This window comes from Geotrypetes seraphini, chromosome 5 (genome assembly GCF_902459505.1).
Source record: "Geotrypetes seraphini chromosome 5, aGeoSer1.1, whole genome shotgun sequence".
Lineage (NCBI taxonomy): Eukaryota > Metazoa > Chordata > Amphibia > Gymnophiona > Dermophiidae > Geotrypetes > Geotrypetes seraphini.
The window spans coordinates 103,384,232-103,410,704 of NC_047088.1; the positions used below are offsets into that span (position 1 = coordinate 103,384,232).

The 26,473-nt window shown below is 46.6% G+C and overlaps 1 protein-coding gene across 2 annotated transcripts in view; it reads right to left on the bottom strand.

The window, feature by feature from the left end:
* The window catches only part of KAT8 (lysine acetyltransferase 8), a 69,109-nt gene that overhangs the window by 33,770 nt on the left and 8,866 nt on the right, over nt 1–26,473 (bottom strand). Inside the window, exons 1-4 of one of the 2 annotated variants that reach the window (XM_033944679.1) lie at nt 8,151–8,512; nt 6,054–6,128; nt 5,708–5,883; nt 4,365–4,418 (exon numbers count right to left, since the gene is read on the bottom strand). In XM_033944679.1, the coding sequence (XP_033800570.1) occupies nt 4,365–4,418; nt 5,708–5,883; nt 6,054–6,128; nt 8,151–8,382 (537 nt within the window). In that variant the 5' untranslated portion in view covers nt 8,383–8,512. Of the gene's footprint in view, nt 1–4,364; nt 4,419–5,707; nt 5,884–6,053; nt 6,129–8,150; nt 8,513–26,473 lie in introns of those variants that run through there. The other variant, XM_033944680.1, reaches the window with a different exon arrangement.

The window sequence follows — 26,473 nt, forward strand, 5'->3', positions numbered from 1 at the left end:
GCCCAAAGTGTGGTTACCCTAAAGCCACCCTGTCACATATGTTTTGGGACTGTCCCCTGGTGCGAAATTTCTGGTTTACTATCTTCTACAGGGTTGGCTGTATGTGACAAACCAGATGGCACTGTAATAGTTATAGTCTGTTTTGGCTTTTTGACCTTCAACATCCTATACCCAGAGGCTTTAAGGGTTTTCTTTGACAGGCGATTCTCTCGGGCCTGAAGGTTCTTCTTTTTCTTTGGGTAGGTCCCCCGAGTCCTACTTTTGGCCACTGGCGCTCACGTATGTTACACCTCTTGACTATGGAAACCATGCACCTGTCTGACTGGGATACTAAATAGGGACGAGTATTGCTTACTATTTGGCAGTTAACTCCACATGCACGCAGCCAGGTCTTACTTGGTTGTCCCTGACTTGAGTTTTTATTGTCTTTTTCCCTCACATTCCTGGGATGGGGGGGATGGGTGCAGGGATGGAAAGTTACTTAGACCTTTGTGACACTGTGCTGTATGTTTTGTTGTATATGGCAGCTTTGCTTCTGTGCTGCACTATTGTACTTTATTGTATTTTCCAGAAAATTTAATATTGCAAAATTTAAGATTGCAAAATTTAAGATTGCAAAAAAAAAAAAATAATCTAAGATGACCAACATCACGAATTCACATCAAAAACAGCAAAAATAAACAAAAAATAAAAAATAGCAATCTGGGGCCTGGGGAGGTGTGAGACCTGAACCCTACCCACAGAAACTGAAAAATGAAGTTTAAATCGATCCACAGGCCACCCCCGAAGTTCCCATAGGAAATAATGGAGGTACTCACAGTCTCTGTAGTGCCTTTATCTGTCAGCGTTTTTAAAGCAGAGAAAAAGGACTTCTTGCCTCAGAAACAGCTCTAAATGCACAGGAATGAAGATCTTCGGACTGCCAGCCGGCCAGAGACCAACTACAACCTCCGCCCCCACGGATCCTCTGCCATACAGTTGAGGGCGGGAAAGGCATCCTGCGCCTTGAAACCTATGAGAGTCATCAGCCAGCAGACTTCCGTGGGAAAGGACCCATGAAGAGGATGGCACACAGCAGTCAGGCTCAACAGATCCACCAGAGTTTCTCTGTGAAGCTACAATCCAGCTCTGCAGGACTTCATCCTTTTTTCTGACAGGAGACTACAGGGGAGGGGTCTCAAGGCACTGAAGTCCACCAAAAAATTAACTTTAAGCAAAAAAATAAGAAACAGAAGCAGAGCAACAGCAAAAGACTTCTGCTCAGATTGCTTGCAGAAATTAAAACTAAGGTTGTTTGCTTACTCTCAAGCTAAGGTGGTGGAGCATGTGTTCAGAAAAGAAGTGAATTTCTGCAACACCTGGACTGTATTTTGGGATTGAACACCTAGCGCACGGGTGCCCACACTTTTTTTTGCTTGTGAGCTACTTTTAAAATGAAAAAGTCAAAATGATCTACCAACAATAAAATTTAAAAAAACACAAAAGCACACTGTACACAGAGAAAATATTCATCATTTATATTCAGGGTTTTTTTTTCAAAGAGGTCAAGGCAGATGACTTTAAAATAGGCACCTCAGTAACAACTATACAAAAATAGACAAAAATATACCCCCTACCATTTTTTAACACAGGGAGCTGTGCTGAATGCCCTGCACTGCTCTCGATGCTCATAGGCTCCCTGCGCTAAAATCTGCTACTGCGGTTTAGTAAAAGGGGGCCATAGTGCAAAATATAGACTGCAGATATAAATTATCAAAATGGACAGGAGCAGGAGAAAAGCAGTTGCGGAGAGAGGCAGAGGGAGAGAGAAGCCAAAGGGGGGGAAAAAAGAGCAGGAGAGAGAAGCAGAGGCAGGAGACCAAGAGGGGAATCGGAAAGAGTTAACTCCGCCCATCCCCAATGTCGACCACCAAAGCTCCGCCTTAAAAGGGGAGGGGCCAATGGAGCAGAGTTGATCTGAGCAGAGAGAGAAGAAAAGCAGTTGCGGAGAGAGGCAGAAGGAGAGAGAAGCCAAAGGGGGGAAAAGAGTTCAAACCTATCTTATTTAATTGATTAAAAATTGTATTATTAATTTAATTGTAATGTGCAAACCTAAAATCAATTCATTCAATTCATCAGTATGTCTGTAAATTTAATTGTAAAGTCCAACCTAAGCTCAATTAATTCATCGGTATATCTGTATATATATTGAAGAACAGCAACACTTATCTTAGTGGCTTCCCAGCCCAAACCAACATTGGTGGGTCATGAACTACCCAATGCTCAAAGGCCCTGATTCTACATAGTGCGTCCCGATTTTAGGCAGCTGTAGGCGTCCTACAGCTGTCTAATCAGCCAATCGGGATGCACGTTTTTTTAAAAAAATGCTCCCCAGGCAGGCTTTCTATATTGAAGGCGAGGCCCGCAAGACACCTAAGCTCGCCTTAGGCGAACCTAGGGTGCCCAATCCCTCCTGCTATAAGTATACCGCCCCTCCCCCCCGACACTACCGATCGCTGGCAGGAGGGTGCCCAATCCCTCCTGCCAGAAGATGCCCCTCCGACACTACCGACCGCCCCCCCCCCCCCGACACTACCGATCGCTGGTAGGAGGGTGCCCAATCCCTCCTGCCAGAAGATGCCCCCCCCGACACTACCGACCGCCCACCCCCCCCGACACTACTGATCGCTGGCAGGAGGGTGCCCAATCCCTCCTGCTAGAAGATGCCCCCCCCCCCCGACACTACCGACCGCTGGCAGGAGGGTGCCCAATCCCTCCTGCCGGAAGACGCACCCCCTCCCCGCGCTAACAGCCCTCAAACTTCCCCCCAACCAAACTAACCTTTCCTTGTTGGCCAGACGGGACTTGCCCATCCTGCCGGCAGGCCCGTCTGGTCGAAATGAGGCGGGCCCACCCCTTCCCGGCTCATCCTTCCGAAGCCTAAGGCCTGATTGGCCCAGGCTCTAGAAGCCTGGACCAATCAGGCCTTAGGCATAGCGGGTCCGCCCATCCCCACTAAGTCTAAGGCCTGATTGGCCCAGGCGCCTTAGAGCCTGGGCCAATCAGACCTTAGATTAAAGGACGAGTTCAGAGCATAGGCAGCCTCAAAAGGATCCCCACAAGCTTGCTCCAAGGCCTTCCTTTGGAGCAAGAAGAACTTGGAAGCAGGCCTATGGGGATCCTGTTAAAGTTATAAAAATAAACGATTTATACTGTTGAAAGGGAATAAAACCATCGAGTAAGCAAATGACAAACAATGATGCAAATACATCTGGGTGGAGAAAAAAAGCCTCAGAATAAAGTGACTATCATTGATACAAAGGGCCGGATTCTGTAAAGGACACCCAGTCTCAGAAACCGCCTAACCGGCTTTTGAGAATCGCATATGGGTGTCCTATTGACAATCGCCCTTAAGCCTGCCTAATAACCCGATTCTCTAACCGGCATCCATGTCACAGGCGCCAGTTAGAAAATTGGGTTTCTACTGAGCTTATTGCGGCAAGGGATCTCCCTACCGCAATAAATTTAGCGGCAACCCATCCCCCCCGAAGATCACGAACAGGAGGGATGCCCAGTCCCTCCTGCTGGAACCCCTGTACATCGCTGGCAGGAGGGATGCCCAGTTCCTCCTGACGTAACCCCCCACCAATCATCGGCAGGAGGGATGCCCATAGGGGGTGACCTAAGAGATCTGGCCAATCGGAATCTTAGGTCACTCCCAGTGTATCCCACTTGCCAGCAATGTTTTTTTTTTTGGGGGGGACGATGACACAGGTGCTAAACATATCATAGCAGAGAGATCCTTTGCCAAGATAAGCTCATCAACCACATTTGCTTACAATGTAGGCCAGCATTTTGCTGGCCTATATTGTACATGTCTTCCGCTGGCCTAGGGAGGTGCATAGGGCCGCCTAAGGCTACTTCTGGGCTAAGGCACGCCTATGTCTAGCCTTAGGCAAGCTTAGGCGGGCCTACGCGCCTCCCTAGGCTCCCAGTGGAGGCGGCCTGCCTTGGGAAGTTTGGGGTTTTTTAAAACATGCATTCCGATTGGCTGGTTAGGCAGCAGTTGGCCACCTACAATCGGGACGCTGTTTAGTCCAAAGAGTGTGGTGTTGCCATACAATTAGTCATCGGCATTAAAAAAAAACACTCAACTTATATCCCATAAACCTTGCAGTAAAGAAACAAAGAAGAAACGCTCACAACCGGGTTTAAACCAACCAAGGGTCAAGTTCTACAGCACTGAAATATTTGTGGCAGAAATAGAAAGCTTTAAGCACTTTTTTCCCTCAGAGGTGTGTAAACTGAACTTGTAGAGTAGAATATGATAATTAAAGTAATAAATTAATTTTTATTCAAAGTATAACTAGGTGCAGAATACTTACAGCTTCATGCTCTTTCTCCAAGGCAGCAGTGGTAGGGTCCATCTCTGCATAGGTCTGTTGAAACAGGGAAGGGATACAACATTTAAAGTGATCTTTAAAAATTGTCAAGTATTAGGGCTGTATGTTTAACATGTTAATGTGATAACGGCATTATCCCTCTGTCACCCTGCCCCCAATCATCCAGTATTGCCCTCTCTCCCCACCTCACATATCCTGCATTACCCCGTCATGTCTTTTTCCATTCCCCCTCCTGCTCACTCACTTATTAGTCTCCTGCTTCTGCAGATCTGCACTGTGTGGACAACAGCAGCAAGCAGCATTCTCCTGTATGCACCACCACTGGCTTTTCTAGTCCAAAAAACAAGATGTTATATCAAGCTCTGAGTTAACTTCCTGTTTCTGGATCCAGCAGAGCTAAAAGCAGCATGTCCCAACACCTGCCTTCTTGTTGTCTATCACAGCTGCCATGCAGACCATGAGAAGTAGCAGGCTTGGTATAGGAGCAGGAGATCAAGTAATCTGAGTGACTGTCTCTCTTTCCTCTCCTCCTTCCAGACAGAGCAACATAAGATGATAAGGGTGGTGGAGATACATGATTATGTTTATTAATATTTTGATATACTGTTCCCACATTTTACTGACCTAAGCGGTTTACAATATAACAATTAAATAATGAAAGGAATCCCACTGAACATATTCAGATAGAAAATATAGAGATAGAGACAATATATATGGCATGGTGGGGGGACAGCAAGATGAAGCAATCTTGGGCAATAGGTAGGAAGAGAGTCATACACATACAAGAGCAGAGGGGTCCTTCAAGACTGGTGGGGAGGGGGTGAGAAGTTAAATAGAGGAAATGCTGCATAGTATTGGGGGGTGGGAAAGAGTTAACCTATCACATGGTGAGAGTCTAACAAAATACCAAAAAATAAAACAATGACTGTTTATGTAATTAGTCTTGCGATTAAACTTTTTAATCAATGCGCAGCCCTATCAAGAACATATTATGATAAAAACTTTTTTATAATCAGACAGCCTGGCCTTTAATAAAGCCTTCTACAACACTCCTGAGGACAGGTAACCATGTTAAATTCTGCATTTCCTTTTTATTCCTAAACATCAACAGTAAGCCATTAATACATTTAATATTTATTTGGTTTTAGCTCACACTTGTTGCAGTTGTAGCTCAAGGTACTCATAAGTTACATTCAAGTATAGTAGCTATTTCCATATCCTTTGAGAGCTCAGAATCTGAGTTTGTACCCAAGGCAATAAAGTTTAGAATATATGAATAAGAAATAATGGACTACTATGTTCACAAAACAAAGATCTACTGTTACCTTCTGCACATGATTGATTTCATCATGCTTTCGCTTCTGGTTGCGTGTGATCTTTCTTTCAGGCTGCTCCGAAAGTTCATTCAGGTACTGGTCCGTGTTCTTTTGGACGGCATCCTTCACTGTTTTGGTCAGTGCCAGACGGTTCTTATCCACCCACTCATCCAGGCGGCGGTTAACTAAGGAAGTGAGATCAAACAGTCAACAAAAAGGAGGAGTAAGGCATTACAGGGAATTGGGCACAAACACCAAGCTATATACTCAGATACTACTGCCAATTTTTTAAAAACTGGTCACAAGTTTACAAATTCATAATTACATAAATAATCAGGAAGCATACAATACTTACAGCCCACATAGTGCACATAGAACTCTTCACGACCCTCTTGCTCATTCAGCCGTGACTGGATAACTTCTGCTGAGTCTACATATGAGAAAATAAAAGGCATGGATTTAAAGGCATCCCCACCATAGTGGTTAAAGCTACAGCCTCAGTACCCTGAGGTTGTGGGTTCAAACCCATGCTGCTCCTTGTGACCCTGGGCAAGTCACTTAATCCCCCCATTGCCCCAGGTACGTTAGATAGATTGTGAGCCTGCCGGGACAGAGAGGGAAAAATGATTTGCTCAGACCTTAGGCCTCTCCCCATGCATCACATGGGATACAGAGGGAGGAGCCTAAGGCCCTGATTGGTTCAGATGCCCAAGGCCCCTCCCCTTGGGCATCTGAACCAATGATGGATACAATTACATGAGAGGGGTCTTGGGCGTCTGAACCAATCAGGGCCTTAGGCTCCTCCCAGCGCATCACACGGTTCACTGGGGAGGGGAAGGCCCATCATTTTCTAAGTGAGAGCCTCAGAGCTGGAGGGACTGTGCATCCCTCCAGCTCCCGTCTACCAAAAAGGTGGGGGGAGTTTGGGGGAGCATCCGTTGGGCATCCCTCCTGCCTTTTTCTTTTAGGAGGAAGGGGAGGTTATGGTTTGGGGGGCGACGCAGGGGTCCAGGACCGGGGAGGGGGGGCGGCATGGCGGTATTTGGCCAGGCAGGAGGGAGTAGGCATCCCTCCTGCCATTTTCACTGCCGGGATTGGGGGGGGGAGGGGGTTGTCGGTTGTTATGGAGGGCCATCAGCGTGGGAAGCTTATTTTCTTAATAGGGCAGATTGTGCACATGCACAACATCCGTGCTATTCAAAAAAAAAAAAAAAAAAAAAAAAGAAGCCTTAACAGCAGTGACAGGAGGCTGCTTCCCCTATCACTGCTGTTAGGGTTCTGCGCATGTCTCAATTGCTCACTGAGCCAACAATGATCCAGTCAGTATTATAGACTGACTTTAGTGCATCTATCCCATTGTTTCTTGCAGTTAAAGGTTGTTCCTAATTAAGATTTATAAATTGATAATTGTCTTATCAAGCAGCTCACTGGGATTCTGAGGTTGGTCCACTTGTTAAAAAGTCTACTTATATGGATTTCACAAGGCTTTAACCCCCCCCCCCCCCCGCCTTTACTAACCTACTGAATGGTCTGCACTGCTCCTTGTGCTCATAGGAACTCTGAGCAGCAGCAGCACAGAGCATTCAGCATGCTAAAAATCACTTTTGCAGTTTTGTTAAAAAAAAAAGGGGGTAGGGGGTTAAAGACCTGTTTTGTAAACATGTTTAAATTTTTGTGATTTTTAAAAGTAATATGTAATCAAATTGTAATTTACTGATATTGTTCAGTTACTTCTTATTGTACATTGCATTGAACTGTAAGGTACTGTGATTCAGAAATACATTTTTAAGTTATGTTGTTATTTCCTGTTCCGAGTTTTGAAGAAATCACTAAATGGACAACGGGTACAAGTGATGAAAACTTCAAGGAACCTGTGATATCCTGGTTTGAAGGTCAAAAGAAAAATTATTTACAAAGGGGTTAAAGTCATTGCAGGAAAAATGGATGAAGTGTATGGAGCTATCAGGGGACTATAAAAATAAAATACAAATTTGTTTAAAACTCTTTTCTTTCCTACTGAGGTAGAAAAAAAATATTTAACACCCCTAGTATATATCACATAAAATAGCCTTATTTGCCTAACATATCATCAGTTACTAGAGAGGAGATGTGTAGGGCTGCGGATAGTTTGCTTGACTTTTCCAACCAACTGCTTCCACTGTCCCTACCACAGGGGGTTCGCAAACCACAACTTGCACGCGGCTTGGGACCCCAGAGCCTGGCAGTAACGCTAATTCTGATATACTGTACTGTCATATTAAATGGATTGGGAGCCTCGACTTCCGCATCAGAAGAAAAAAGCTTCAGATACTAGGGCAGTCTACCCCCCCCCCCAAAAAAAAAAAAAAAACAACTCCAACCAAAAAACACAATTTCTGATCACTAAGAGTTGGCCTAGAAACCTCGAAGGCCTTTTGTCAGATCGACTATAATCATCCCTCTTGCTTCTTACGCCAGGTACTGTCCGCTCTCCGGCACAAGTAGGTCTCTCCGATCTCTACCGGTCCCTCAGCGTCTCGGCTCTGAACTCCAGCCCCTCCTCCGTCCAGGGTAACAGCGATGGCAGCTCCTCCCGGGGGCTCGACTTGGGCCTCCTCTTCCTCCTCCTCTTCCCCTGGATGCTCTGGTGGCTCCACTTCCTGTGGCCGAAGCTCGTCGGCTTCTAATGTCTCCACGTTGTCCATAATGGCGTTCAATGTGTACTACTGTACGCCTCCTAATCTAACGGGCAACCTCGACGACGAAAATGTATACAACTCTGCGCTCGCCTCCGTTTGTTTTGTAACCCCGTGAAACTGGAAATGAAAAGATGACGTCATAATGCACCGCCCACCCCTCCTGTGAGCATTATAGAAGGCTACGCTTCATTAATCTGAAGGAAAGCAAATGCTGCGCATGCGTAACATACTACATTTCTACCGTAGAGCGACGTAGCCGCGTTTAGATAGCAAACGGAGCTAGTTGCTTACTGTTAGTTTTGGAAAACATTTTGTGATTTGTTGCTCGTTTTCCGTGGTAGTATGTGGTTAAACAAAGCTAGGACTGGATCAGTTTGTCTAAACTACACAGCTTCCTAAGTGCTCCGTTTCAAGAATTGAGACATAAGAATAACCTTACTGGATCAGACCATTGGTCCATTTAGTCCACTATCCCGTCTTCACGGAGGCCAATCCAAGTCACAAGTACCTGGCAAAAACGCAAATAGTAGTAGCATTCCATACCACAAATCCAGGACAAGTAGTGGCTTCTCCCATGTCTGTCTCAACAGCAGATTATGGATGTTTAAAACTAGCAAAAATAAAAAAAAATTCAAACAATTATTAACCAAGTTAAAAATTCAAAAAATAATAAACCATATATTATTGTTAAATGAGTGCTCAGTTTGTGATATCATTCAAACACAGCAGTGTTGTATAACAATGATATTATATCTTTCCATCATTGCACCCTCCTACCTGCCTACCTAATTAATTATTGCTTGAAAGATTTGATATTGATATATTATATGTTGGTATATTGAAATAACAGCTAATAAAAAAATAAGTACTTAGCTTCGATTGATAAACATCAATATCAGGATTCAGGTGCATAAGGTTGAAGACAAAGGTTAAAGAACCCCCTCTGTAATCATTGTTGCTGGTTTGAAATCAAACAGTTCAGGTGCTCCTGTGACACTAAGTCCCTCCAAAAATAAAGAAAAACTGTATTGAAGTGAAAAATCAAATCCACCATAATAATCCACACATTCCAATCTGCACCGTTACTTCCTCTTCCTCAACACCGATCGTGTTTCACCAAACAATGCTTCATCAGGAGAAAGACAAATAAGTAAGCTGAAAATAAAAAATGATAAAAAGTCTATGAATCTTCGTGTCAAACAGTTACCCAAATCTTCTTGCTATTAAATTATATAATGTTAATTTTATTAAATTATAGCAAAAACTTCATTATACTATAATCAAAATTAATTCATATACTTTTTTATCATTTTTTTATTTTTAGCTTATTTATTTGTCTTCCTCCTGATGAAGCATTGTTTGGTGAAACACATCGGTATTGAGGAAAAGGAAGTAACGGCACAGATTGGAATGTGTGGATTTCTTACATCTTCATCCATAAAGACCGACGCAAAGAAATCATTCAGTCTCTGCTATGGCCTTATCCTCCCTGAGCGCACATTTTACTTCTTGATCATCCAAGATAATGAAGGGAATAGACTTAGTAGATAAAGACAGGTTGTTCACCCTCTCTAAGGTAGAGAGAACGAGAAGGCATTCTCTAAAGTTAAAAGGGGATAGATTCCATACAAACGTAAGGAAGTTCTTCACCCAGAGAGTGGTAGAAAACTGGAACGCTCTTCCGGAGGCTGTTATAGGGGAAAACACCCTCCAGGGATTCAAGACAAAGTTAGACAAGTTCCTGCTGTACCAGAATGTTTGCAGGTAAGGCTAATCTCAGGGCACTGGTCTTTGACCTAAGGGCCACCGCGTGAGTGGACTACTGGGCACGATGGACCACTGGTCTGACCCAGCAGCAGCAATTCTTATGTTCCCACGAATTCCCTCACAGGTTTTCTGCTTTTGATATACTGTATCTAAAAAAAATTGTTACTATGAGTTTTTGCCTCTTTGGCAAGTTGTTCTTCATATTCTTCTTTAGCTTTCTTTATCAGTGCTTTGCCAGTGCTTATGTCTCTTCTTATTTTCTTCACCGGGATCCTTTTTCAATTATTTAATGGATGTTTTATTGGCTGTAATAGCCTCTTTCACTTCCCCTTTTAATCACGCCAGCTCTCGTTTTCTTTTCTTTCCGCTTTTTTAATACGTGGAATACAACTGGTCTGGGCTTCCACAATATTATTTTTAAACAACATCCACACTTGGGGCCTGATTCTCTAAAAGTGCGTCCCGATTTTAGGCAGCTGTAAGCGTCCTACAGCTGTCTAATCAGCCAATCGGGATGCACGTTTAAAAAAAAAAAATGCTCCCCAGGCAGGCCGCCTATATTGAAGGCAAGGCCCGCAAGACACCTAGGCCCTGATTCTGAATAGGACGCCCGGGAGAGGCATCCTATTCAGAATCGGCCTAAACTAAACCCCGATTCTGTAACCGGCGTCCATGTTACAGACGCGGGTTAGAGAAACGGGTTAGATTAGACACGGCCTGCTACACTTATCGCGGCAAGGGATCTCTCTGCCGCTATAAGTATAGCGGGCTGCGGCCCCCTGACCAGGAGGGTGCCCAAACCCTCTGCCCGAAGACGCACCCCCCCCACTACCGACCGCCCCCCCGACATTACCGATCCCCCCCGACAATATCGATAGCTGGCAGGAGGGTGCCCAATCCCTCCTGCCCGAAGACGCACCCCCCCACTACCGACTGCCCCCCCGACATTACCGACCGCCCCCCCCCCGACAATATCGATAGCTGGCAGGAGGGTGCCCAATCCCTCCTGCCCGAAGACGCATCCCCCCGACACTACCGACCCCCCCCCGACATTACCGATCTCCCCCCCGACAATATCGATAGCTGGCAGGAGGGTGCCCAATCCCTCCTGCCCGAAGACGCACCCCCCCACTACCGACTGCCCCCCCGACATTACCGATCCCCCCCGACAATATCGATAGCTGGCAGAAGGGTGCCCAATCCCTCCTGCCCGAAGACGCACCCCCCCACTACCGACTGCCCCCCCGACATTACCGATCTCCCCCCCCGACAATATCGATAGCTGGCAGGAGGGTGCCCAATCCCTCCTGCCCGAAGACGCACCCCCCCCCCGGCGCTAACCCCCACTCCACCAAACCTGTTCTTAGAAGGGTCTTGCACGTCTTGAGCCGGCAGGCACGCCTCGTCGAAATGAAGCGGGCCCGCCCCTTCCCGGCCCATCCCGCCGAAGCCTAAGGCCTGATTGGCCCAGGCTCTAGAAGCCTGGACCAATCAGGCCTTAGGCTTCGGCGGGATGGGCCGGGAAGGGGCGGGCCCGCTTCATTTCGATGAGGCGTGCCTGCCGGCTCAAGACGTGCAAGACCCTTCTAAGAACAGGTTTGGTGGAGTGGTTTGGGGGTTGTTAGCGCCGGGGGGGTGCGTCTTCGGGCAGGAGGGATTGGGCACCCTCCTGCCAGCTATCGATATTGTCGGGGGGGGGGGCGGTCGGTAGTGTCGGGGGGGTGCGTCTTCGGGCAGAGGGATTGGGCACCCTCCTGCCAGCTATCGATATTGTCGGGGGGGAGATCGGTAATGTCAGGGGGGGGCGGTCGGGGGGGGGGCGTCTTCGGGCAGGAGGGATTGGGCACCCTCCTGCCAGCTATCGATATTGTCGGGGGGGAGATCGGTAATGTCGGGGGGGGGGGTGCGTCTTCGGGCAGAGGGTTTGGGCACCCTCCTGGTCAGGGGGCCGCGGCCTGCTATACTTATAGCGGCAGAGAGATCCCTTGCCACGATAAGTATAGCGGCCGCGTCTACTTACAATGTAGGCCAGCATTTTGCTGGCCTACATTTTAAGCTTCTCCTCTACTAGGGAGACGCGTAGGGCCGCCTAGGTTCAGCCTAAGGCCCGCCTAAGGCCCTTAGACGAGCTTAGGCATCTTGCGGGTCTCCCTAGGCTACCGGAGGCGCCTTCAGGCTTGCCTGGGGAGCATTTTTTTAAAAAAAACGTGCATCCCGATTGGCTGATTAGACAGCTGTAGGACGCCTAAAATCGGGATGCACTTTGGAGAATCAGGGCCTTGGTATACATTTCTGACCTTTGCCACAGACCCTTTTAGCTTTTTAATCATTTTCCTTTTTGGTAGACGGGAGCTGGACGGATGCACAGTCCCTCCAGCTCTGAGGCTCTCACTTAGAAAATGATGGGCCTTCCCCTCCCCAGTGAACCGTGTAATGCACTGGGAGGAGCTAAGGCCCTGATTGGTTCAGACGCCCAAGACCCCTCTCAGGTAATTGTATCCATCATTGGTTCAGATGTTATCATAGTTGCTTTTGCAAAAATTAATTGCCACTACAGTAGATTTCTTTAGCAACATCACTCCAGTTATCAGCTCAAATTTGATCGTGTTATGATCACTGTTTTCCAGCGGACCCAACACAGTTATCTCCCATACTATGGCCTGCATTAGAGAATGACACGGTGGCTGTTAGCCACGGCTAGCTGCGGGTAACCCGCCAAAACGGTGGGAAAAAAGTGGTCATTGCAGGTATGGGGACAAGGCCATTCACCACCCCGTGGCATGGTGAATGGCCTTGTCTCCGCGGTCACCGTTTGCGTGGTCCAGCAGTCCCCTCCCTCCTTCCTAATGATCACCATCCGATCGCAGCCATCCATCCGGGCATCTTCCTCCCTTTCTTCCCTTTACCTTTGTGGAGATTTTTAATTTTCTTTCTATAAGCAGCCAGAGCCTTGAAGTCGGTGTGGTTGCCAGAAAGTTCTCCTCTGACGCAACCGGAAACAGGAAGTTGTGTCAGAGGAAAAGTTTCCAGCAGCCGCACGCAACTTCAAGGCTCCGGCTGCTTGTAGAAAGAAAATTAAAAATCGCCACAAAGGCAAGGGAAAGGGAGGGAGGGAGATGTGTGACCCCTTGTTGCAGTAACCTGATTCTTGGAGGGACATTAGGAAGCTATAACACAGAGGAAAAGATCAATATTTAAAACTGAAGAGCACAGAATGAAACGGGGATGGGGATGCGGTAATGGTAAAATTTTGAGTCTCATTACTGTGTATGCAAGAGTGATAAAGAGTTTTGTTGCTACGGGTGGGGGGGAGAGGGGGACCCTGCATTTACAACTCCCTGAGAACAGCTCTTACCGCCTAGAGCAGCATGGAACTGACCTTGCCCTCCACCTTCTTGACTCCTCCTCCACAGTGCCCTGATGTCACAAGGGAGGGAGATGCTCGAACCGTGGCGAGCGTGAGGGACGAGTTGCTGGACCGTGTGAAAGGTGTGCTGAAAGGGGGTGGAGAGAGGGTGGTGGTGGTGGAGACAAACAGGCACTGAAGGGAAATGGGGAAGAGAGAGTGGGGAGAAGACGATGAAGTGAAACGGAGAAGACAGTGGGGAGAAGACGCTGAAGGAAAATGGGGAAGAGAGAGAGGGGAGAAGATGCTGAAGGAAAGTGGGTAGTAGAGAGTGGAACAAACACTGAAGGGAACTAGATGGAAGGAGGGGATAAAGAAAAAAAAGGCATATGCTGGCATTAAGAGACAGATACCAGATCTGAGGGGAGGAAAGGAGCAGAAAGATGCTAAAAACCACCTTAGAGAGGGAAGGAAAGGTGGAAATTAAGAAGACAGAGATGCCAGACTATGGGATGAGCAGAGGGAAGAAGGTGAGTGCAAGACCGGGGGTGGGGGGTGGGGTGGAGGGAGAGATGAAAAGGGGAGGCACAGTAATAGAGTATATAGAAGAGGCAGAGAGAAGGCAGACAGTGGATGGAAGGAACTGAATGAGGAAAGCAGAGACCAGACAACAAAGGTAAAAAAAAATCTGTTTCTTTTCTTTTTTTTGCTTTATGGGCTGGGCTGAGCCCTGACAGCAGTGACAGGAGGCTGCTTCTCCTGTCACTACTGTCAGGGTGTGCGCATGAGCGGGGATCACTCTGGCCATTGGTAGGGGGAGCGTATTAACGATCGTCCCCATTTGTATGCAGGCCTTTACTGAATCAGTTGGCCGGCATGCAATAGGAAATGGTTCGTGCACAGATTGGAGGTTTAGTGAATCCTGGCCCATGTCTTTTGTCTTATCTGAATAGGTGTACTTAACACTTTCTGAAGGTGATGGCTCAGTCCTTTCTTTTGTGCTCTATTGAATGGGGCATTTAACACCTTTCTGAAGAAATGGCTGTGTTGGTTCAAAGACCACATCAGAAATTCACTTTTAAATCCATCAAATGAATATTCTTTAATTCCAAGCAGAATTGTAAAACCATATCATTTTCATTTTAAGTCCCTCAGAACAAATTATCTATTGGGTCAGGCAATAATTCAAATTCAAAATTCATAACTTCAGTAACATTAACTATATCAGGCTACATATTTTAACGCCAAGCAGAATTATAAAATCATTTCATGCTACAGTAGGATTAGGGGACTGTAAATCCCACGCTGCTTTGGGGTTTATGTTCAAAACCAGAATTGGCCAAAAAGTTTCTGTCCTGGTTAACTTGACAGCTCTGCCGACTATGTCTGTGGTAGATACAGTGAGAATAGGATTAGAGACACCAGGTCAGTGGAAGAACATTTTAGCCAAGGACAAGCAGGCAGGGTTATTCTCACATTTGGGTGACATCTCTGATAGAGCTCCGGCACAGATGTTGAAAAAAGTGTAATAAACCTTTAAGAACCTGTGCGTTGGCTCCTTATATTTCCTCACGATGTGGAAGAGCCTCAGTTTCTTCCAATTCTGGCAAAACAGAGGCCAGGCATATGTTCTTATTAATTTCTTCCTCTTTTTCTTCTTTTTGCTTCCCCCAATAACCATAAATTTCTGTTCTTCTAATCTAGACTCTACACCCCCCAACTATCTGGAGTCCGATGCCTTTTTCCTTGATTAGAGTCACCACTTCCTGTATGCCATCCCTCATTTCCCGCTCATAGGGAAAACTCTACTCAAGCTTCACCAGGAGCGAGCCACCATGATACTCATAGCACCCAGGTGGCCACATCAACTGTGGTTCCCTCTCCTTCTGCAACTTACGATGAGAGAACCAATCACCCTTCCAGTATTTCCAAAGCTTCTAACACAGAACAAGGCCTTCCTCCTCCATCCCAGCCTTCACTCCTTGCTGTTCACTGTGTGGTTCCTCTCTCCCAACTGCTGCATGCCGAAACATTTTTGCCCCAGTATCAGCCATCCTGGAAGCCTCTAGGAAGTCATCTACGGAATGCTCCTATTGCTTCAAGTGGGCTCACTTCACACAGTGGTGCTCTCTTGTTCTCTGCAAACAGTACTTGACTATCTCTTGCACCTGCCTGACTCTGGCCTGCAAACCCCTTCATCAGAGTCCACTTTTAGCGCGATCAGCACCTACTATCTGCCGTTAGATAGAAAACCATTCTCCAACGCTGGTATCCAAATTCATGAAGGGTTTGCTTCATACCAGACCACCAATCAAGCCTCCAGCTGTGCCTTGGGTCCTTAATGTGGTTCTCTCTGCCTTGATGAAGCTTCCTTTTGAGCCACTCGTCTTCATCACTCAAGTACCTTACATGGATAGTGAGCTTCCTTATAGAGAATGACATGGGAAAAAAATCTGTCCTCTTCTCAGCCCCATCCCCGTGAGCTCATCCCGTCCCAACCCCATGAGCTCACCCCGTCCCGTCCCCGTGAGCTCAGTCCCCATCCCCACAAACCATCTGATCCCATCCGCACAAGTCTCGAATAATTTTATACTGAACTTATTTTATTAAAGTATAAAAAGAAACAATATTCTGTACAATTGTCATTTACACATGTTTATCAACACAACTAATATACTACTTTATCCTAAAGCAAGGAAAAGAAAGGAGAAATTAGGTTCTTACCTGCTAATTTTCTTTCTTTTAGACTCTCCAGACCGGTATAGGCTTATCTTACAGATGGGTTATATTTCATCATGACCAGCAGGTGGAGACTGATACAAAACTTTCGAATATTACATAATAGCTTACTCTCCCTAATTACCTCAGTCTGCCGAATAGCCAAACAGAACGAAGAAAAACTAATCATAAACAGTAACAATATCCGAACAAGAGTAACAAACTAAAAGATAAGAATGCTGTTGGAAAGTGCATAGGAGTCCTTGCAGATAGATTGTCACCGAATATGCCAACACTTATACACCCATATCAAGTAGGTTTTATCAGTGGGAGACAGGCAGCTGATGGGATAAGGAAAGTGTTAGATCTGGTTTGGAGGGCTAAAAAGGAAGGAACAGAATGGGTGGCAGTCTCGGTCGATGCTGAGAAAGCATTCGACCGCATTGAATGGAAATTTATGGAAGCAGTTCTAGGATATATGGGATTTGGAAAAAGATACGTAGATTGGATATTCACACTATATAATAGTCCATTAGCATGTGTTAAAATAAATGAGCTTTATTCCCCTACATTTGAACTTTAGAGAGGGATAAGGCAGGGGGCCTGCTGTCCCCCTTGATTTTTGTGTTGACTATTGAGTCCTTGGCACAGAAAATCAGACAATCTCAACAGATTAAAGGCATGAAGGTGGCTGGTGAAGAACAAAAACTATCTCTGTTTGCTGATAACATTGTGGCTATTGTTGAGGCCTCAGAGATGTCTTTGAATGTCCTAAAAGATGCTATGGGTGAATATGGCCAACTGTCAGGATTTAAGGCTAATTTATCTAAGACAGAAGTGATGAATATATCAGTATCTATAGAAAAGGTTAAGGAACTACAGAGATCAGTGCCTTTGATATGGGTAAAGGGACCTTTTCGCTAGTTATGAATTATGAGTGCAGATTCGACACTCTTGTTCCAGCAGAATTAAACACCATTGGTAATGGATAACCAGAGGGATTAAAAAAAGTGGAATAAGATGTTTATTTCATGGTTAGGATGTATGGAAGTGTTTAAGATGATGATCCTTCCCAGATTTTTGTATTTATTCCTATTACCGATAGAAATTCCAAAATTGCATGATAATGAAATTTATTTGGGGAGGAAATAGTCCGAGGGATGGAAGATATGCAATGTTTAACTCTAAGGCGGAAGGAGGATTAGGTATACCTTCTTTAGAGAATTATTATAGAGCAGCTCAATTGAGAGCGATAGTTGAATGGCATTCGAACCCGCCTAAATTATGGGTAAGAGTAGAACAGGGAATGTTAGATGGAACAGAGGGCATTACAGATTTGAAATATTTACCATGGGTATGGAGAGATAAATAATGAATTTAAGTAATCCTTTTAGTAGATGCACTATGGGAATATGGAAAAGTGTGAGGAAAAAATTTTTAGGGAAAGAAAAAAGTATTCATTATTCTCCTATATTATATGTGCAAGATTTTACACCAGGAAGGGAGGGGGGGAATTTTTAAAAAGTGGGAGCTAAAAGGACTGAGATGTTTTAGCCAATTGTTGGAGGAAGGAGAGGTTAAAGTATTCGCAGACCTTCAGGATCAATATCACTTGGAAGCAGGAGATTTTTTTCCCCTACTTACAGGTGAAAAACTATATTATGACATGTAAGGGGATAGGAAAATAAGTTTTAAGGAAATCTGAATTTGAAAAGGGATTGGGGAGTCCTGTTGCTAAAGGGTGTATTTCCTGGTTATATAAAACTATACATAAGAACATAAGCAGTGCCTCTGCTGGGTCAGACCAGGGGCCCATCTTGCCCAGCAGTCCGCTCACGCGGTGGCCCATCAAGTCCAGGACCTGTATAGTAATTCTCTATCTATACCCTTCTATCCCCTTTTCCTTCAGGAAATCATCCAATCCCCTCTTGAACTCCAATACCGTACTCTGTCTTATCATACCCTCTGGAAGCGCATTCCAGGTGTCCACCACCCTTTGGGTGAAGAAGAACTTCCTAGTATTGGTTCTGAATCTGTCCCCTCTCAACTTTTCCAAATGCCCTCTCATTCTTGTAGTTTTCAAAAGTTTGAAGAATCTGTCCCTCTCCACTTTCTCTATGCCCTTCATGATCGTGTAAGTTACTATCATGTCCCCTCTAAGCCTCCGCTTCTCCAGGGAAAAGAGCCCCAGTTTCTCACTCTCAAAAAGAGGGCGCACCAGCACAGACAAGACCAAATTAAGATCCCAAGATGGAACAGACGGTCGCACGGGAGGTTTGAGCAATTTGGCCGCTCACAAGAAGTGAACATCGGGAATGGCAGTTAAACGCTGACCTCGTAACAACCCACGAAAGGCTGCAAGGCCGCAAGCTGAACCCGGAGAGAAGATCAAGCAAGGCCTCTATCCAGGCCATCCTGCAAGAACTCCAAGATGTGAGGCAGAGAAGTGCGAAAAGAGACCACTTCACATGCAGCACACCACTCCTCATAGATACGCCAAACTCGCACATAAGACCGAGAAGTGGAAAGTCTCCGGGACCCCAACAGGGTTGAGATGACTTTATCTGAATACCCCTTTTTACCTAGGCATTCCCTTTCAAGAGCCAAGCCGTAAGACAAAAGGTACCCGGATCGAACATTGGTATGGGACCCTAAGTCAGCAGGTCGGGCGAGAGAGGTAGAGGCAGAGGATCCGCCACCAGATGCCTCACCAGGATGACTGGGCCAGTCTGGGGCCAGCAGAAACAAAAGGGCCGAATGACGAACAATGCAGAGAACTTTGCCCACTAATGGCCAACAGAGGGAACACATACAACAAATCCTCCAATGGCCATGGTTGAACCAGAGCATCCAGACCCTCAGCCTGACCGTCTCTGTGACGACTGAAGAAGCAGGGTGTTTTGGCGTTGCCACTCATGGCCATTAGGTCCATGAGGGGCTGACTCCAAGCTTGCACTATCAACTGAAAAGCCACTTGACTGAGGCACCACTCTCCGGGATCTAGCACGTGATGACTTAGAAAGTCCACCTGAACATTCTCCACTCCTGCTATGTGGGAAGCCAAGATATCTAGAAGATGAGACTCTGCCCAGACCATGATCAGATTTGCCTTCTGCGCCACCAGAGTGCTCTTGGTGCCCCCCTAATGATTCACATAAGCTAAACAGACTCCACAGGCTCTCTAAGCAGTATGCCTTACCTGAAATGGGGGGCAAAGCTTACTGCTGAGGCTCATCTAAAAAAATGTTGGGGAGGTGGAGGAAAGGGAGGGAGGGACCCAGAACGAGAACCGATGGGTGTGACACCCCCGAGGTTGAATGGACCCCCAAACAGGGACCACTCAAGTTCAGCCCTGCACAAGAAGGGGACTAGGAGCCCTATACAAATTCCAATCTTCCTACCTAGGAAGATGGGTACAACTTACTCATTCCTGCTATTGAGACTGAGAAAAGACTGAGGTAATTAGGAAGAGTAAGCTATTATATACTATTCCAAAGTTTTGTCTCAGTCTCCACCTGCTGGTCATGATGAGATATAACCCATTTGTATGATAAGTTTGCTAATGAATAGAAATTTTTTTTCTACCTTTGTTGTCTGGTTTCTGCTTTCCTCATCTTCGCGTCATTCTATTCTTTCCATCCACTGTCTGCCTTCTCTCTGCCTCTTCCATATGGCATCTGCTCTATTACTTTGCCTTTCCCTTCCATTCCCTCCACCCCTACACCCTATTGGTCTGGCACCCATCTTCTTCAGAGTCTTTTCCCCTCTCTCTCCTACCCACAAACCTACAGCGTCTTCTCCCCTCTCTCCTACCCACTAACATGCAGCATCTGTTCCTCCCTTCCCCTCTCTCTCCACTTCTTTCCAGTGTTTTTCCCTTTCTCTCTCCATAGAAACATAGAAATAGACGGCAGATAAGGGCCACGGCCCATCTAGTCTGCCCACCCCAATGACCCTCCCCTACCTATCTCTGTGAATAGATCCCACGTGTCTATCCCATTTGGCCTTAAAATCAGGCACGCTGCTGGCCTCAATAACCTGAAGTGGAAGACTATTCCAGCGATCAAACACCCTTTCAGTGAAAAAGAATTTCCTGGTGTCCTCGTGCAGTTTCCCGCCCCTGATTTTCCATGGATGCCCCCTTGTTGCTGCGGGACCTTTGAAAAAGAAGATATCTTCTTCCACCTCGATGCGGCCCGTGAGATACTTGAATGTCTCGATCATGTCACCCCTCTCTCTGCGTTCCTCGAGTGAGTACAGCTGCCACTTATCCAGCTGTTCCTCGTACGGGAGATCCTTGAGTCCCGAGACCATCCGGGTGGCCATTCTCTGGACCGACTCCAGTCTCAGCACATCCTTACGGTAATGCGGCCTCCAGAATTGCACACAGTATTCCAGGTGGGGCCTCACCATGGATCTATACAACGGCATAATGACTTCAGGCTTACGGCTGACGAAACTCCTGTGTATGCAACCTATGATTTGCCTTGCCTTGGATGAAGCTTGCTCCACTTGATTGGCAGTCTTCATGTTCTCACTGACGATCACCCCTAAGTCTCGGTCTGCTTCAGTTCTTGTTAGGATCTCGCCATTAAGGGTGTAAGTCTTGCATGGATTTTGGCTGCCCAGGTGCATGACTTTGCATTTTTTGGCATTGAAGCTGAGTTGCCAGGACCTAGACCAGCGCTCCAGTAGAAGTAGGTCGTGCATCATGTTGTCGGGCATTGAATTTATGTCCATTGTGCTTTTGCCCACTACATTGCTTAGTTTGGCGTCATCGGCGAATAATGTTATTTTACCTCGTAGCCCTTCTCCCAAGTCTCTTATAAAGATGTTGAATAGGATCGGGCTCAGGACCAAGCCCTGCGGCACTCCACTGATTACCTCCGTCATTTTGGAGGGGGTGCCATTCACCACTACCCTCTGAAGCTTACCTCCAAGCCAGTTCCCAACCCATTTCATCAATGTGTCGCCCAATCCTATAGAACTCATCTTGCTCAGCAACCTGCGGTGTGGTACGCTATCGAATGCTTTACTGAAGTCCAGGTATACTGATGTCCAGGGACTCCTCAACATCCAGCTTCCTCGTCACCCAGTCAAAGAAACTGATCAGGTTGGATTGGCAGGATCTCCCCTTAGTAAATCCATGTTGACGGGGATCCCGTAGATTCTCCTCATTCAGGATCGTATCCAATTGGCGTTTGATTAGAGTTTCCATTAGTTTGCACACTATTGATGTGAGACTCACCGGTCTGTAGCTTGCTGTCTCCATCTTGGAGCCTTTCTTGTGGAGTGGAATTTCGTTAGCCGTTTTCCAGTCCAACGGGACGTTACCCGTACTAAGGGAGAGATTGAAGAGCGCGGATAGCGGTTCCGCCAAGACATCACACAACTCCCTGAGCACCCTGGGGTGTAGGTTGTCAGGCCCCATTGCCTTGTTAACCTTAAGCTTTTACAGCTCGCAGTAGACACCGCTGGGTGTAAACTCGAAATTACTAAACAGGTCATCTGCGTCAACCCTTGTCTGTAGCTGAGGGCCGAGTCCTGGCGCCTCGCGGGTGAAGACTGAGCAGAAGTATTCATTTAACAGTTGGGCTTTTTCCGAGTCCGCTTCTACATAGTCTCCGTCTAGTTTCCTAAGACGTACTATCCCGCCTGAGTTCTTATTTCTGTCTCTGATATACCTGAAGAAGGATTTATCTCCTTTCTGGATGTTCTTCGCTAGAGACTCCTCCATGTGAAATTTGGCCTCCCTAACTGTTTTGACGGCTTTTGACTTGGCCAGTTAGACTTCCCTAAAGTCCTGTTTCCCTGATTGTTTGTAAGAGATGAATGCTTTTTTCTTCTCCTTGATGAGGTCCGAAATCTCCGCAGAGAACCACTGTGGCTTATTGTTCCTTCGCCGTTTACTTACTGATTTAACATAGCGGTTTGTTGCTTCTTGTATGGTGGCTTTCAAAGTCGACCACATTTCTTCCACGTTATCGGTTTCTGCTTGGCTTTGTAGCACCTGGTGAACGAAGTCTCCCATTTCTTTGAAGTTTGTGTCCTTGAATTTGAAGACCTTGGTCAGTGTGGTAGATTTAGTGAAACCTTTCCTGAGATTGAACCATACCATGTTGTGGTCACTGGAGGCCAATGTGTCGCCCTCCGAGACCTCTGTGACACTTTCTTCATTGGTAAGTATCAGGTCCAGTATTGCCTGACACCTTGTTGGTTCCAACACCAGTTGCCTGAGTCTTGCTCCCGGAAGCAGAGGAAAGTGTGTCCCAATCCACATCAGGCATGTTGAAGTCACCTAACAATACTGTATCCCCACACAAGGTGATATTCTCTATATCTCTGATTAATTCCATATCTAGGTCATCCCGTTTTTACCCAAAGGGATTCCCCAGTGTAGTGTACATCTGTGATTCTGGTGACCTTAATGTCATCTTTAGTATATAATGCTACACTTCCTCCCATTTTGCCCTCTCTGTCCCGGCGAAGCAAGTTGTAACCCGGTATGACCATGTCCCACCCATGGGAGTCCATGAGCCAGGTCTCAGATATCACCACCACATCCAGGTCGGCATTCCTCATTTCTGTTTCTAATTCCAGGATCTTGTTTCCCAGACTGTGGGCGTTTACGTACATAGCCCTCCATGTTGTATGTTTGTTACGTCTCAGTGGGGATGTTCCCGCTTGAGCTACTTGGACACCTTTAGCATTATTCGCATGTTTTGTACTTTCCCTAGACCCAGAGTTACAACGTGCACCTATCCCGGACTCCCCAAACCCAGAACTACAGTGTGTTCCTATACCAGACTCAGAAATGTGTGTACCCGCTTGGGCTACTTGAACTCCTTTAGTACAATTTGCAATGTGTGTTCTCTCGCTGGACCCAGAATTACAATATGTACTCCCCCTAGACCCAGAATTACAATGTGTACTCCCCTTAGACCCAGAATTACAATGTGAACTCCCCTTAGACCCAGAATTACAATGTGACCCAGAATTATAATGTGAGCCAACCCCAGACTCGAAAGTGTGTATACTCTCCCCTGACCCAGATCGGTGTTTACTTACCTTAGTCGCAAAAAAGTATTGGCAGCTTAGCTCACCAGGTAGGTTGTTTGTGCCCGTACCCTCCCCCAACTTACCTAGTTTAAAGCCCTGTGTAGTAGGCGGGCTAGACGGTGTCCAAGGACGTTCTTCCCTCTTCTGGTCAGATGTAACCCGTCTGGTCCCTGTAGTCCTTGCAATGCCTCTCCTTGGTGCAAGAACCCAAAGTTCATATCCTTGCACTATCCCTGCAGCCAGTCATTTGCCCTCTGGATGCAATCCTCCCTGGCACTGCCCTTGCCCCTTACTGGGAGGATCGAGAAGACCACCTGCGCATCTATCCTCCTCAGCTTCTCACCCAGGGCTCTGAAGTCTTCAGGTATGCTCTCCGGGGTGCTCCTGGCGGTGTCGTTGGTTCCGACATGGATGAGAATCATGGGGAAGTGGTCACGGGGCTTGATGAGTCTGTCCAGGCAAGCAGTTACATCCCGGATCCTGGCCCCTGGCAAACAGTAGACCTCTCTTGATTGCAGGTTTGATCTACAAATTGGACCCTCAGTGCCCCTCAGCAGCGAATCCCCGATGACCACCACTCTGCGCTTCTTAGGGGTGGGCCGATCTGTTGACTCCGGAACTGGAACCGTCTGCTGAACAACTTCCTGTTCCTCGTTGTCAGGACCTTCCTGTAGCAGCTGGTATCTGTTCCTCAGGGTGATTTGTGGTATCAATGTAGAGCTGTCCTGTATGTGAGAGAAAGAGACAGAATAAGGTCTTCTGCGTTTTCCTGTGGATGAAGTCACCAGCTGCCAGGAATCAGTGTCCCCAGCCACTTCCTGTATTCCGAAGGTTGGTCTCAAGTTTGCAGGTTTGGATGCTTTGGGTGTCTCTAGGATGGTCTTGTCAGGTTCCTGTTTGGCGATCTGAGACAGCTCCTGGATGACTCCATCGATGAAGGTCTCGTCGTCTCGGATACATCTTAAGCGCTGAACCTCCTCTCTCAGGCTCCTCAGCTCTAGCAAAAGGCTTTCATCTGGCTGATCCATTCCTTCCATCTGTGTGTAGACTGTAGACATCTTTGAGGGGATGGCCTCGGTCTGTACAGAGACCTCTGCCCTCCGTCCTGGCTTCCCTTCCATCTGTACGAAGACCTTAGCTATCCCCTGGGTACTTTCGGTGACTGGACTGCCTGTCTTGATAGAAGTCTTGCTGCTTCTAGTTCTACCTGCCATTTACAAAAGTTGGTTTGGTTTTTTTTGTTGTTTTTTTAAAATATTTGTTAGGATGGGGGCTGTTAGGTGTTGTCAGAAAGTGCTGAGGTTGGAGGGATAGAGGTAGCTAGTTAGTTCTTGGTCTGGGAGATAGAGTAGTTAGTTAATTGTCAGTTAAGGTTGCCTGCTTGTTAGTGTGCTAGTGAGGTCAGTCTGATTAAATGTTAGAGGATAGTGTGGTCTGCCTGTTAAAATGGTTTGGGGATAGAGTGATTGGTATGGTCCGCCTGTTAAGTGTGAAAGATTTAGTTGCTTGTTGGTTAGGTAGAAAGTAGAAAGTTGAAAGACTTGGAAGAAAGTTGAAGAAAGACTGAAGTCAATTGGTTAATTAGCTAGTTGTAGAAGTTAAGAGACCGGCTAAAGTTGATAGCCCTTCCTTGATGCCCTTCTTGAGGCCCTTTGCAAAGGCCTACCCATTTCCACGCAGCGTGTTCCCTCTCCCCCCCCCCTTTCTTTCCACTTCCCTTCAGCATCCTTCGCGGTTCAGGAGCCCCCTCCTTCCCGATTGCTGCCATCTGGGCATTTCCCTCCCTCCTTTCTCCTCACCTTCGAGGTGATTTTCATTTTTTTGTCTCCCAGCTGCCTGAGCCTTTCATTAAGTCACTTGCGGCTGCCTGAAACAACTTCTCTGATGCAACTTCCTGTTTCCGGTTGCGTCAGAGGAGAATGGCCTTGTCCCCCGTACCTGCGGCAACTACTTTTTTTCTCTTCCCGTTTTGGCCATCGTGTCATTCTCTACTTCCTCATAGCTCTCACATCTGCACATCGAGTGTGTGAACTATGAGCCCTCGTGTCTTATCCTTAAATGACATTCTACTATGACAAAGTGGGTCTTCGCACTCATCCTAGATTCCTCACAAAGGTGGTCTCAGATTTTCATCTCCATTGTTCTTCCTGTTTTCTGCCCAAAGCCACACTCTCATCCCGATGAGGCTGGACTCCATACCTTGGAATGCAAGCAAACTCTTATCTACTACTTGACTCATACTAAGTCTCACAGGACCTCCACTTAGCTGTTCCTGTCCTTTAATCCCAGTAGATTGGGAGTCTTCATTTACAAAAGGACCATCTCTACAAGGCTTACTGACTGTATCTGTTTCTGCTATACTAAGGCGGGTCTGCCCCTCGATGGTTGCATCATGGCACACAAAGTTCGAGCTGTGGCTACTACTGTAGCTTATCTCCACTCGATTCCCATTGAGGATATTGTAGGGCAGCCACCTGTTCCTCTGTTCACACCTTCACTATTCATTACTGCGTTGAGGCACATTCCAACCAAGATAACTACTTAGGCCAAGTTGTTCTACAGCATTTAATCACCTCTTGAAGCTGAGGCCCCCCCCATCCTGCTTGTTCTCACCAGGCTCATGATGGGTGGCGGACACCCTCTTTTCAGAGCCATGATCCTGGCAGCTAGGGAGTCCCATATGTGAGAATTAGAGAATAACACGAGAACAAATTTGTCCCTTTCCCCGCAGGAACACAATTTCCCTGTCCTTTCCCCACGAGTTTTGTCACTGACCCTGTCCCTGCCCCATTTCTATAAGCTCTGCCTTAACTGCACAAGCCTCAAACACTTATGATTTTAAAGTGTTTGATGCTTGTGCAGATGAGGACAGAGCTTGGAGGAATGGGGCAGGGACAGGAAAAGAATTTGCTGGGACAGGACAGGAAAATGAGTTCCCGCAGGGACGGGGAAAAAAAATCTGTCCATGTGTCATTCTCTAGTGAGAATAACCCTGCCTTCTTGTTCTTGGATAAAGCACAGTTACTTTTTGGTAACAGGTGTTATCCAAAGACAGCAGGAAGTTATTCTCACAACCCTCCCACCTCCTCTTCTTGGTTTGGAACTGAAATGGGGCTTTTCCACACTACAGGGAGATATAAGGAGCTGACACATAGGCACTAAAGACACGCTCGAGGCTCTTAAAGATATATTATACTTTTTTAACAT